Consider the following 14,790-nt stretch of genomic DNA (forward strand, 5'->3'; position numbering starts at 1 on the left):
TTTATATCAATTTTTTTAGAAAATGATCAATTTTTTTAATTATTTGATGTTATATTATATCATATGGCTTGTTAAGTTATAATAAAATTAAAATATTTAGTTTTACTTTTAAATTAAGTGACAATTTTATATTTATTTTTTATATTTAGATTATCAAATACATATATAATTTTTTTTAATTTAAGTATTACATCACAAATTCGATCATTGGTCCAACCCGGTTCGACCATGCGAACTATGAACTACTAATCTTTTCGGTTCAATTTTCTATCCAATTTTAAAAACATTGATTACAAGTTATCTGTAGGCTATAAGAGCAATAAAAATAAACAAGTCTGGTACAGTTTTGAAATATATTAAGCTAGTCACCTCACCCTCCTAAAAATAAAGCAAAAAATACAATATAAAAAAGTTATTAAATAAGTAGATATAAGAATAATTATATTAATATAATTAATATATTATAAAAAAAAATATTAACTTGTACTACTTACTCTATATCATTAAAATTATCAATATAAAAAACTTTTAGTTTTAGATTAGAATAGCAAGTATTAAAATTATAAGTAATATAAATATAATTATATTAATATATTAATATATTTAATATTTGGGATAGGATTGGATGTCGTGAGGACAATCTCATATCTCGTTTAGTTCCAAACTCATTTTTATCTTGTCCAGCAAGTTCGTTCTCGATTATTTTTAATCAGGCGAGACTCATTTTAATATAATTAAAATGAAACTGAATCAATAAGAATGAATGTTAGTTGAACACTCCTAGTGAAATTTTGCAGCTCTAAAAAGTATATTTCAAATTTCAAAGCTTGTCAGAGGTATTATAATTAGGTTCCTTTCGTTGCTACTACTACGAAAGAAATGATGAGCTTTAAAAAAGGATTCAACTTTAGTGAAATGTTCGGTTCAGAAAAGTTAAAGTTGTTTTCTAATTGAATAGAAGTCACTCAAACTATCAAAAAAAAAAAAAAAATCAAAATAAGTTACACGTATCTAGCTTTTACCTAGGGGAGAATCACGAACGAAAGGTCTTTTCAAATTATGTTAAAGTGTCAAAACTTTGTCAAATTTATAAGTTTAATTTTACTTTTATAATTTTATTATAATAAATTTATAATTTATTTTTAAAATTTTAATATAGGTGAAGAATATATCATTGTTTTTACTATTAAAATTTTAAAATACAAATTATAAATTGATCACATCAAAATTATAAAATTAAGAGTTAAATTTATAATTTTTTAAGTTTGGTACTTGATACTTTATTTAAATTAATAAATCTTTTTAGAACTTATCTATTATTCTTCCTTTATTTAGAATCTCACAAACATACTAAGCAAGCAGATACTTGCATAGATTGACGGGCATATCATGCACTCTTTTCATATCAACAAAATATAATTATGGATCTATTTTCGAAGTATTTAGTTATCCTAGACTATGATGACCTTTTAAATGTAAATCTACAGACATAGGCAGTGATGGATCTACATACATGTGAGGGTGAGCAATTACCTCCCATCGATTTTGAGATACCTTGTGTGAATATAAATTGAGTATTAATTTGCCCCACTGATAAGTTAATTTTGAATTCACCAATTGAGAAAGGAAGAAGGGAAGAGGAAGAAAGAAAGAGAAAGATGATAGTCACTTAAATTTAGGTGAAAAGTTGAGGTAAAAAATTGTTAGAGAAAAGAGAAAATATAATGAATCTAAAACTTTAAATTTTAAAAATTGGAGGAGGAGTGAAGTTGACTGTGAGAACATGAAATTTTGAAAAGTGGGAGAGGATTGGAATTTTAAAATGCTTTAAGTATTATGAATGATTAAATTTTATTGAGCCATTTATGAAAACCATTTAATTCTTAAATTATTAGTGAAAACACTTATTTCATTTTTAAAATTTTTTCTAGATAGTAAATTATTTATGTAGTTTGAAATAGTTTTGATCTTTCTATATTAAATTTATTGTTTAATTTTTTTAGCAAATCAAGTTATATGTGATAATGATTTCATTATTATTTAAATAAGTAATTGAAGTTTGAATCTCAACTCTTACACATGTAATAAAACATAGTTTATATGGTTCTAAACATTGACAAATTAAATTTTCCCATCAATGAAGTATATATTATTCGTGTCTCTTCAAAAATCGTTTTACCCTTATTGGCCTCGGGCCCCAAATCCACCAATGGATAAGGGTTAGTTAACTTTTACTTCCCTTTTAATTTGAAGTCTATTACCTCCTTTTGTAATTAAAAAAAAAAAATTCAGGCAGATCTCCATAAAATGTCAGTCTTAAAATCACCACTTGGTAGAAATTGAACAATGAACCTTTGGTTATTAAAAAAAAAAATACTTTCTCATGTTACCATTACTCAAACGTAACAATCAACTTTTACAAAAATGGCCTTTTCTTTTCTTTTTTCTTTCTTTTTTTTTTTTGGTCAAGAGTCATTCCATTCATCATCCCATACAGTTTCCTTTTCTTTCTTTGTTTTTTTTTTGGCAGATATGCAGTTTTCCCTTTCGTGCTATCAGTTGCTACTGAGCAAGCTTAAAAAGATGAAAAATGGAAGGGAGAATGGGTTTAGCCTTAAAAAAAAAAAAACTTTTTAAGGGGTGAAAAGGTTTTTTATCCTCTCTATTTACAAATTTAGATGGTACATTCGAAGGGAAAGTGAATATGATAGCACATTTGAGCTCTAGAAATATAGTAGCATTAGTGGTAGAACTTCCACCCAAACAAATCCTGACCTAACTCAATTTGGATTAGTTTAGGCCTGCTAAAATCCTCTTAGCTCAACATTGGACAGGTCTAGGATACTGAGTGCACAACACACAATATATATATATATATATATTGTATATAAGACCTACATCTTATCAGTGTGTATGGAACCCATTGCTCTACTCCTCTATTTCTCTCGAACGCACCCCAGATAATCCAAGCCAAAACACAGGAGTATGAATTGAGGGGGGGAAAACATGTCTTAGCTTACCCATTTACAAACCTATGGTTAAGGAAAATAGAAACAAGGACTAGGAAAAAAAACAATTCCATTATACAGTGGTCTCTTCAATACATTAGTATCGACTAAGTTACTATTGTAAACCTTACCTTGTAGGGCTTCTTCATTTTATCTTTCTTCTCAGAACTAGAACTTTTCAAACATGACTTCAGAGACTTTGGTTGTTCACTTGCTGACCCCGGAGTACAATATTTAGAAGATAATCTTCTCTTGTGCTCGCTTGGGTCAAGCCAGAACTGGATATTTGCGTTGCCCAAACTGACCTTCTTTCTTTTGGCATGGAAATAAGCAGCCATTGCATCAGCTTCTTGAAGGAACGACACCTGAGCTGAGCTGGAAAAACTAAAGACCTTTGTTTTAAGATAATCCACAGAGCCAAACACTCTAAACTTCTTTATCAACTCTGACTTCGATGGTAGGTTGATGTTCTTGGGAAACTTCATGTGCAAGGATTTTGAACAAGCACGAGAAGCTTGTGTTTTTAATTGCTCTCAACTCTTGAATTGATCATAGTACAAGAAGTATCAAATTGATCAAGATTCTTATTCTTTTCCAAGCAGCACCTTGAAGACAGTTTTATTTTGCTGATTTGTTTGATGTACTAATTTGCAGCATCTTCTTGTCAAGAGCAGAGTCAGGTCCTTCTAAAACCTTGTTTGACACTTCTTTCGCTTCAACCTCATCCTCATAATTATTGGAATTTTGACCACCAAGCAGAGAGTCGGACAATGATCCTGAGTTAAGCTCTTCAGTAAATTTCGTTGCAGTTTCATGAAAGCATATGCTGCTCTGACCATACTTCTGGATGCTTTTGTGTTCAGACATTCTGGTTTTGTGATGTGCAGGGTGTGGAAAATTCTGACACATGATTGTTTCCTTCACTTTCTTGAACTCTTTCTTCTGTGGGAAAATCTATCTGACATGGCTTTTCTTTGAAGAGAGACATGTAATAAGATGCATTGTCAGGCAAATTCATCAAACTGCATCCACCTGTGTATGCCAGTCTCAAACCCAGGTCAGAAACCTTTACAGGATGCGGTAAAATGGAAGCAAGATGTGAATCCATCTCAATTCTAGAACTAGCGAAACAATCAGCTAATGTAGATGGTAAAACGAAAAAATCAGGATTAAGTTCCTTGTTTCCTGATACAATCATCTTCAAAGATGAAATTCTTCATTTGTTGAGGAAAGGGTGAAGGTTTCTGAAGCTTGAAAGAACAATCACATGGAACAGGATGGTCGAGTTGCTTCCTTTTCTTGGGCAGGCAAGCAGCGGTATTGATGTTAGGCAACGTGTAAAAAAGTTCAATCGCAGTGTCTTTTCTTCTTCTGAAAGCTTCACTCAACTTAGAACAGTCTTTGAAGCAGCTTTAAGAATGCTCTGCTCTGATATATTTTTAACCCCCAAAAGCCTCAGCTTTAGGGATTGTAGGCTTTCTCCCATCACATAAAACGGATGATAGGAAAGAGAATGCAAGTGGAGAGATATCTCAGTAGTAATTCATATTACTAGTGTGGGTCTGTGGAATAATCTGAAGTTGATTCTCCCGCAAGATTTTGACATTTTCTTTCACCACAGAGGTTTTTGAGTTCAATGTCTTTATAGAATCAATAGTCAAGATCTTTTCCACCTCTTCTGATAGAATCTGACATTGATGCTGGGGTTCTAAAGCATCTGATACTCGAGAAAGTTCGTGCATTTCTCACCCAATGATGAACATCGAAGTAGCTTCACATTATTGCCTATCATAATACAAATAATAATTTTATAGCACGGAAACATCAATATATGGCATCTTTAGTTTAGCAAAAGGATACCTTATACAGGGTCAGGAAGTAATTGGATAGTGAAGGCACAATAAAATCACAATGGTACAGGCAGCTAATTTGTATCAAGTCAACAACCAGCTTTTCCCAAGGTTTAAATTCAAAAATAATGTCACGTGGCATAAAATCATGTTGTCATATTCCCTTTTGAAATTAATGGAAACCACACTTATCATCCTCTGTAGTTTCATTAGATTTTGCTTTTAGTCCTTGTAGTTTTTTTTTTTTTTCAATATTTTCAGTTCCTATAGTTTCAACAAGATTGGATGGCCTTGTTTCTTAAGTCCCTATAGTTTCAGTGTTGAGTCCTTACAAGGATTGAAAACACAATAAATAAAAAAAACTATAGCGATTAAAAGCAAAATCTATTAAAAATATAGGGACCAATAACCGTGTTTTCCCTAAAATTAATATAGCCATCCAAATAAGGGCACTTTCATTTCTCGAATTACACCTTGGATTTGATAAAAGCCAGATGGGGTGTGGTATACAAATGAGCTATTATTATATCAATCTGAAGCACAATTGGCTCATAATATCAGGCTCTATAGATTCACACAAAAAATAACCTAGGTACTTGGCAAATGAGTTCGCAATCACAACCTAAGATTAGAAAAGGTAGATTTTTTTCATTTCAATCTAAGTTTTCAAAATCACAGCATCTAACAGTCTCCAAACCACAAAAAATATTTTAACCAGTGCAATAATCAAACACACTAATCAAAACTTTAACTAGGAGCTGACATTTTAGCTCAGTTGGTATAAAAAGACAGTATTTCTCTCTATCAAACTCATTTAAATTCCTCTAAATGTAATCTCAGATGTAGACCTTCAGGGCCACTATGTGATGGAAATTAGACTATGCCTATGCCCAAGAAACTGGATAAAGTTTTTGAGAGGCGAGAATAAGGACTATCAACCCTCATTTTAACAAGCACATCAAATGCATTATGCATACCTCCTTGAGTCTTCTCGTAAGCCATTCTCTTCTCGATAGAACAATAGTCACGAAAAGCCTGAACCTGGGCAACAGCTCTAACAGCATCAACAAAATCCAGTTCATCAACCCATGGCACAACAGCGACCCTCAAAACAAAACCCAAAACTACAAATGGCTGAAAGCAAACATTCGATTTCGACCCATCAGATCTTTCTCTCCCATCATTCCCACCACCACCAACACCATCAAAGTTCCTCGGGGGCATCATTTGGCACCGGCATTTCAGACTCGAAATAACCCTCCGACCCATCAATTTTAGCGCAGAATCAAGCGACCCATAGAAAATGTCGCATTTTTTAACGCCCTGTTGATGACCCATTATCCATCTGAAGCATTCCTCAAAGGGAACAACTTCGGATTCGATGACGTACCTGGGAGAGAGATTGTGGTTGAAGAAGGAGACGCAGACGCCGAGAGAGTCGGTGCAGAGAACCAGAGAGGGCCAAAATTGGTGGGGAAATTGAACCCTAGCCCACACTACATCGCCTTTGGTGACACTGACACAGCAGTTTCGCAGCTGCATTCTGCATACATATGATTCCCAGAACAAAGAAGAATGAAGTGTTGAATGAAGTAAAAGGACTGTGGAATCAACAGACGATTCTGATTTCTGAGTGAAGCGTTGACTCACACATTTCCCGCGCTTTATTTTCCCCGCCGAAAAGAGGAGTCCATATTATATTCTCCCTCGTTTTTTCCCCACCAAAAACTAGAGGGGTATTCATTTTTGTTTTAGGCTTATTTCTATCTTCCATTCTCCAATTTTATACTCTTCCATTAAAAATATAAAATATTTTTAATTAAATTTTATTCTTTAATAAAATTATTACTTACTTTTGAATTAACTTTATTTTTTATATTTATTTTTATTAAATACCATATAATAAATATAAAGTTATTATCAATAGAAACACTTAAAAAAAGACAATGATTATAACTCAAAAGACTAAAAATACTTTACATTTTTAACCTCTAATTTCTCAAAAAATATTTTATATTTCTTAACAGGAGTACAAAAATTCAAATTAATTTTTGAGTTTTATAATAGATATTTTCAATGATCTAGCCACAATATCATTAATTTTAAATGATTATTTTTATATTAATTATTATTATTTTATAAAATTAAATTTAATATATCAATATTTAATAATATTTTATTAATATTTAAAAATATAATGTAGGAAGGAATTTTTTTATTGATAAAATTAATTGTGTTAGAGTTAAAGAATTAAAAAACTCTTTATAAAATTAAAGACCAAAAAAAAAATTTCAAACTAATTAAAAGCTTGCAAAAATTTAAAAGTATGTCTGCTAAAGGTAAATTTGTCAAACTTAAGAAGACAGTTTAATAAATTAAAAAAATTGTTTATACAACCAATAAGAATTGATATTTGAGTCCAATAAAAGGAGTTTGTCTTTTATAATATAATAAATTTTAGTTTCAATGTTGCTGGAAGAAGTATTTATATTTAATATCTGATTGTGTCTCAAATAAAATCTATTCAAATAGGAGGGCATTTGTGTATGATAAAAATAAAGAATAAAAAATTGTTTGGACTATATAAATCAAAAGTATCTTTAAATATGTAATTATTGAAAAAAGCCTGAATTTGATATGTAATATTGGTATAAAATTCGACACATGGAAATAAATATAAATAACAAAATTTGATGTGCTGAAAAATATAAATAAATTAAAAAAATCCACTGGAGTTTCTCTCCAAAATGTGCTTTCCCTAAACTCGAAAACAAGTAAACAACTCATTAAAAATGCTTTTCTTGAACTTTATTTGGACTTGTACAGTTCATTTCCTGAATGTGCTTCCAAAAAATGAGTTTTTGAAACCTATATATATTTTTAATTACAAACAACTACAACAAAGTTAAATAAAGGCTAGCTAAAAGTAGGCTCAAGGAAGTTAAATTAATTTATCAGAAAATTTCAAGTTTAAATTCTAAAATAAATAATTGTGTTAAACAAAAATATCAAGCATCTTTGAAATACTCATGAAACTATTATTGATAATAATAATTTTATACAGCGAGAATTTGTATTACTCTAGACATGTAAAAATGATAATCTCAAACTTTTTAGAATATCGGAGAATACCGGATGTTTAATTTTTTTGTTTTTTTTTTATTTTGTTTTGTTTTGTTTTTTGTTTTAAAAGGCTCTCTTGAGAACTTGTGCTCTATCCACTTGGCTTGCGTGACAACGTTAGCCTTTAATGACACGATGATGCCTTTGTGCCTTTGATGGAGACATCCGTCTCCTTCTTTACTCTTCCATCAAAGTTTCCTTGTTGGAGATATCGTCACTCGTATTCTGACATTATTCAAAAGATTAAAAATTTTATTATGAAAGATTGAATAATCACCTTTAATTATATCTGTAAATAAATTAATCAATGTACTAATCTCCTAACTCACCAACCTCCATATGATATTTTTAATATTATAATTTTTGATAAATCATAACATGATTATAGAAACCTCATGATTTTAAACATGACTAAACCTTAATCTTTTGCAGGTGTTTATCGTGGCCTTCTAAACTGGAAAAAAAAAAAGTTTCAATGAATTAATATTTAATAAAATTATTATTTTAATTTCTCATAACAATATATAAATAAATTTAAACCATTAAAATTTAATCTAAACAATCTAAAATTATAATTTTTATTTATACATTTTATATAAAATTATAATAATAAGCTTATTAAATATTAAATATCAACCTTCTGTAGGTCATAAATGGAAAAGGAAGAAAATAAAGAATAAGAAAATAAAAGACACCCCAAGTCCACCTTTGTTAAGGAGGTAAACTTTATCCACACTCAATTACTAATCAGTTGATTTTTTAATATAGCCTTTTAGTTTGTGGTGGAATAAATATAATACTAATTAATTAATTAATTAATAACAACATGTTCTCTGAAGTTAAGAAATTAGTAGGACGTGAAAGAAACTACTTTCACAATTTGGCCCCAAAATCCATCATAATCTTCTCTTCAAGTTTTAAACGTATACCATTTTTAGATATTAAACTTGCATAGGTGATCATCACTGAGATAAATTTCAGATTAGCTGAATCTATTTTAGATGATATAAATAAAAGGAAAACTACCCCTCAAATTCACTATACATATTTTGCTTTTAATCCGCATAATTTATTTTCGTAATTCCTCACCTCTTCAATTTCATCCTCCTCCTAATTTGAAAAAGTACTCATAAGGACCATGAGATAGCCCAAATGAGCAATGTTTATTTGGCTGACATGAAACATCAATACAAATAGTTAATATTTTAATTATATTCATACTATTTATTCACCTAACCATCACCAGATTAATTAATTATATATTCTTTTTTTTGAAAGATTATTTATTTATTTATTCAAACCACATTCAGTGAGAATTATAATCATAATATTACATTTTTTTTTTCATGTCACTCTTTGAGATATATACATGAATGCAACTGATTCAATGTAGTCCAATAACACACTGAATGCATATCATTCACAAATTTTTTCTAGACTAGTATTAGGGGTCGAAAGTAAGGCTCATCATATCTTTCAAAACCAAAATATAAATTCAAAAAGCCAGGCATAGGAAGTTTCTTATCCTAAAGTAAACATATTTACAAACATCAGTTACATACAGTTCACATCACTAAACCAAGACCAAAGAGAAATCATCCAACTATACACACTACATAGTGCCATGAACATCACTAGGCACGTCCTTTCTAGTTCTAGTAACCACATACAGGTCATTCTCTAGCAACTTCTTCAAAACAACTTTACAAACTACTTTTTCTTCATAAACAAAAAAGCTGAGCATTTACTTTCCAGTCAAGCATACCTGGGCTTATAAAAAAAGCACATCCACAAAATTGGAGCTTGATCTGGTTCTCCAAAATATCTGCAGAATCCTCACCTGTCGGTTTATTCAAAATGATACAGTATGTAAGATGAAAAGGACCATTAACCCCAACAAGGTACTCCCTCGGGTCTATCTAAAATATATATATAGCATTTCCTAGAAGTCCTGCTTGTTCCAAAATATAAGATATTGAGTAATTCTTATAATTTTTTTTTTCAACTATACCTTATCGCATTTATTATTCCTTTTGAAAAAATAGTTTGTTGAAATTTCAATTGTTATTATTAAGGGGCTAATATCCGCGTTTAATGAGAGTATAATTGGAAATATGTAAAATTTTTTTAAAGAGATTAAGATTTCAACTAATTTTTTTTAAGAACCATGAAGTAGTTATCAAATGTCTTATAACATGAACCAGAGGGAGTAAATACCATTAAAGAAAGGAAGAACTTAGGTTCAATTTCTAAGTTTTGTTATCTTCTTGTTCAATGGAACTACGCCAAGTGATTTCTAGACAATAAAAGAGATTGCTGTGTTGTAAACAATGTCCACGTATCTGATAGAAATAATTGATAAGAACTTTCCATTGGTCTTGTTCATATTAAAAAGCATAAACATATGCTTTCAATAATAACATCCATAAAACAACAGCAAAACAAGTGTATTTGCTAAATTGGAAACTTAAAACAAACGTGAAAATTTTTGACAAATCACATTTGACATGAAGGATTGGACATCTTGCATAGGAAAGTAAGTGCAAAGTTGAAACTCTTTAGGAGAGTGAATTGCTAGAAAAGTGATATTATTAGTTTATATTTATATGATCGTATTATATTCAACAATAGTAAAATCAGATGGCATCAATAAATGAAGTTTATGAACTACGCCTAGATGAATGGAACATAATCAGGAAGGAGAAGATCTTATACATTTGCAGGGACAGCCACAAAGCATTATTTATTACTATTTGACAAGTATGAATGTGACAAACTTCAAAAATAGAACAGAAAATGAAAATTGTCATTAAAAAATGGCTGCATTTATTTTGAAGATCATATATGAAAAGATAAGAAATTCTCAATACTTGAAAGAAGTAGGGATTCAAACCTTAGTCACAAGTACAATTCCAAACACCATGCTCATGTGCAAGCAACTGTGACACAATCCATCAACCAAAAGAACCACTGCACTTCGACGATCCACATAAGCATTGTTTTCTACCTCTGGGTATTCTGCTACCTTAGGATAATCAGAACGGGAAATCCCATAATCATATGTCAACTCTGTCATTGGTGGAATATGTCTGAGAGAGAAAAATGCAATATGAAGGAACGATTGATTGTTTTCTTCATAAACAACTGGCTGCCAGAAAACATTTGGGGAGCAGCTATGATTCATGAATCTAGCAACATTTCCAAACTCTTTAGCACTTATAATTAGCGGAGATGGAATGTCATAATCCTCACAAGAGTCATTTGAAATCACATCTTCCAATAACTGAGGCGTATGATTCCACTTAAATGGAGAATATATACGGTTAGTATTAAAAGCATACTCATCTTTAATTGCTAACTCCTCATTCTGATTTAAGTTTCCCTTGTCAATAACTTCTCCAGCATATTCACAAACAAAAGAACCAGCACGAATAGGATCCAATGATCGTAGACCCCATCCCCTATCTCTTGTTTTGAATACTTCCAAGGAGTGCTTCAAGCCCATCTGGGATACTCTATTTTGCAGTTAGGAAAACAACGACATGTGGGGCCACATTCATGAATTAATGGCCTACGACTCACTAGAATGCCATTGCCAATATATGGAAAATCACCTTCATTTCTCCGAATACAAGAGCAATTCAGATCACCAGGGACACATGCTTTTGTACAGTCACAGCCATTAGAAGACTGCATTAAACTGAACGGTTTTGTATATCTAAGGGAATGAAAATAAGTGAAACCACCAGGCAATCTATCATGGTCAACATCATTGACAAGTGATACAGGAATACTCTCAGCTCCTAAAGAGAGATCTGAGAAAATAAGTCCAGTCCTTGAAGAACGGTCTGTCTTCCACTTCTGAACTGATTTCCAAACAGAAAAAGCACTAACCTGTCCAGGCATTCTCACCAACTTGTACTTGAATACACCACTGCCATCTTTCCCCTTTTCTATCCATGAATCTTGAATTTTGTACAGACCATCATAGACATAGACTTTTAAATTTGGATTTGCAGCATCACTCATGCCCCGGATGACTCTTACTTCATTGTGCCGTCGTGAACTTCTTTCCAGAGCAAGGTTACCCCTTTGAAGCTTCTGATCAGCCACCACCTTTTCTTTCTTGCCAAAGTTCCCACTCTGTCCACTATAAATTAAGACATCGTCATCATCTGCATTGTCATCATAATATCCTGATGCAACAATGCTTACAGCCAGAGGTTCTTCCTCAAACCCACCCTTGATGCTCATGTAGTCAATCCCACCCATGGACTGAGCATGTATACCCACAACACACAATTCCATTCTGAAAAAGAAAATGTCCCCGATCTCAACCCCAGGAACTGCACCTACTCTCTTTTTGATGTTTGTTCGAATGCCCTTGGTCATCAATATATTGCCAGCTTTTAAATCTCCACGCTTGGTAAATCCTGAAGCGAATTCCCTGGCATCTTCAAGTTGGCTAATTCTTCTTCGAAGCGCATCAAACTCCATGAGTACAAGACTAACAACTTCCAAGTTACCATCAGTTTGTTGGGCTGGGCTAATGCCAACTACAGAACTTAAATCCACCTGTGATACTTGGATCTTCTTGGCCTTTCTTTGGGATGATTTTGACCTGCTCCCACGTGGTGCTCCACGTTTTGATGGAGTATTGTCTATAGGGCCTCTGAATGAACGGATTGGAGTAGGCATCAGAAAATCTGGTGTCTCTCCAGAGGGAGGAGCATGCTGGTTGAGATCAGTCCATGCTTGAGGTCCTTGATGACCACCAAAGGGGAAAAAAGGAGCGAACCCAGAAGGACCTTGAGATGACATAGGGAACACTGGCAGCAAGCAACGCAGAGGCTTAACATCCAAAATCGCGAACTTGTCAAAAGAAGTTGAAGAAGGAACAGAGTTTTGGCCGAAACCTCCTTCCATTGCAGACCCCTTCAAACTAAACCTCAAAACCACTATTTTCCCTCAATAACCTACCCAATATCTTGTTCCCCATCTCATATAGAGATTCGTGCTTCGACACTCAAACCATTTGCAGCAGACACACCCAAATGCGTCACGATAGTTTCATCCTGGAAGATTATTTTAAAAGATTAGCAAAATAAATCCCAATGAGCAAATGAGATCACGAATGAAATTTTACTAAAAAGTTGATTGATTTATAGATAAATTGACACACAATTTGTCGAAATTCATAAAAGCTTAACAAATCATCGAAGCAATTGTTTCCTATAAGAAAGAACATACAAGAAGGTATCTTTACCTTCTGAAGGTGCTTGAAGATTGCAGATCCTTTCTGTCAAATAGGGACGCAAGGAAGGGAGGCGAAGAACTGGAAGCAGAGAGAGAAAACAGAGTAATGGGTGCATCGATAAATGTGTTGAACTTGAACCTGCTGCGGACAGCCGGACAGTGAGTGGAAGAGGTGAAGTACGAAATTGTCAGAGTCTTAAAATAATAAAATGTGCATTATCTTACCGAAAAACAATGTTAATTACGAGTACAGATGTATTTCTTTTATTTCTTTAATTTTTTTTTTGCCAAGCCTCAATTTTAAATTAAATTTATGTAATTACAGAAGCTTTTACTCCTTTAATCAAATAAATTTGTTATTCTTAAAAGTTAAAATTAAAATTATTAATTAGTAATAAATTATAACTTTAATAGAAAATTTAATTTGATATTTTTCACACAAAAAAATTATTAAAAAAATAATAATAAAATCTTCTTAAATTATGTAAATAATATTATAATTTTTTAAAATATTATAATTTTTTTAAAATTTTTAAAGACGTTTATGTTATTAAAAAATTAATATAAATAATTAAATTATTTTTAATTTATATTATTAAAAAAATAATATAAATGATTAAATTGTTTTTAATTTTATAAGTTTTATTTAAAAAATTATAATTTTTTTAATTAAAATAATAAGAATTCAATAACAATTCACAAATTTACATTTAAAATTATGATATTTTTGGGTGTTATAAATATCAATTGTTATTTATAAATTTTATTATAAAATACACAACTTTTTTAAATGCAACGTAATTTATAAGTTTGCATTTAAAATTTTAAATTAAGAATAATTTAATTATTTATATTAATTATTTAATAATAGAAAAATTTTTAAAAATTTTAAGAGAATTATAATATTTTAAAAAATTAAAATATATTTATATAATTTAAAATAATTTTATTATCATATTTTTAATTTTATTTAATAGTAATGTGTTTATATTTTTATTAATTTTTCTATGTACATTTTAGACAGAAGAAAGTTATTTTGAATTTGAAAACATAGATTAATTATACAAATTTGAGATTAAAAATTATATAATTAATTCTAAGTTTGCATAATCTTTTAAGAAAAATAATTTTTAATTTTATTTTTTAAAAAATTAAAACTTTTAACTTTTAGTGATTAATACATTTAATTAATAAAAAAATAAATGTTTAATTAAAATAAAATAAATTGCATGGATATAATTCAAAATTAAAAAAAAATAGAAGAACTTGCTAATCATTTTAAAAAACTAATGGTGAAAACATTCAAAGCTTATATCTATAGTTAAGATTTCATTTTGATCCACTTAACTATTATTAACAGCTAAACTACATCACTTAAAATATAAATACTGTCTAAAATTTACTTAAGTTACCCAACAAAAAGTTAATGCACAAATTTTTTATTTTTTATTCATGTTTTCATTTTTTAATTATAAAAACTTATTTATACACACACTATATTTTAAAAAAAAACTCAAGTAAATAAAATGGCTTGGACAGGGCAGGGCATGCTG

The 14,790-nt window shown here is 30.6% G+C and overlaps 1 protein-coding gene and 1 pseudogene across 2 annotated transcripts; both read right to left on the reverse strand.

Moving 5' to 3' along the window:
* Window positions 1-4,558: 4,558 nt before the first annotated feature.
* Window positions 4,559-6,646, reverse strand: LOC129316153 (uncharacterized). 2 transcript variants are annotated; one of them, XM_054960444.1, is made up of 3 exons: window positions 6,509-6,646; window positions 5,836-6,401; window positions 4,559-4,793 (listed from the first exon to the last, which is right to left on the reverse strand). In XM_054960444.1, the coding sequence occupies exons 2-3, from the start codon at window positions 6,398-6,400 to the stop codon at window positions 4,717-4,719; spliced, it is 642 nt and encodes a 213-aa protein (XP_054816419.1). In that variant the 5' UTR covers window position 6,401; window positions 6,509-6,646; the 3' UTR covers window positions 4,559-4,716. The 2 variants fall into 2 exon arrangements, with proteins under 2 accessions (XP_054816419.1, XP_054816418.1); XM_054960443.1 differs by having other exon boundaries at window positions 5,836-6,646.
* Window positions 6,647-9,453: 2,807 nt separating this feature from the next.
* On the reverse strand, window positions 9,454-13,389 carry LOC129315278 (histone-lysine N-methyltransferase, H3 lysine-9 specific SUVH3-like; annotated as a pseudogene).
* Between the last annotated feature and the right edge of the window lie 1,401 nt (window positions 13,390-14,790).

This window comes from Prosopis cineraria, unplaced genomic scaffold (genome assembly GCF_029017545.1).
Source record: "Prosopis cineraria cultivar Desert tree isolate PC_DT_omini unplaced genomic scaffold, ASM2901754v1 PC7, whole genome shotgun sequence".
NCBI lineage: Eukaryota > Viridiplantae > Streptophyta > Magnoliopsida > Fabales > Fabaceae > Prosopis > Prosopis cineraria.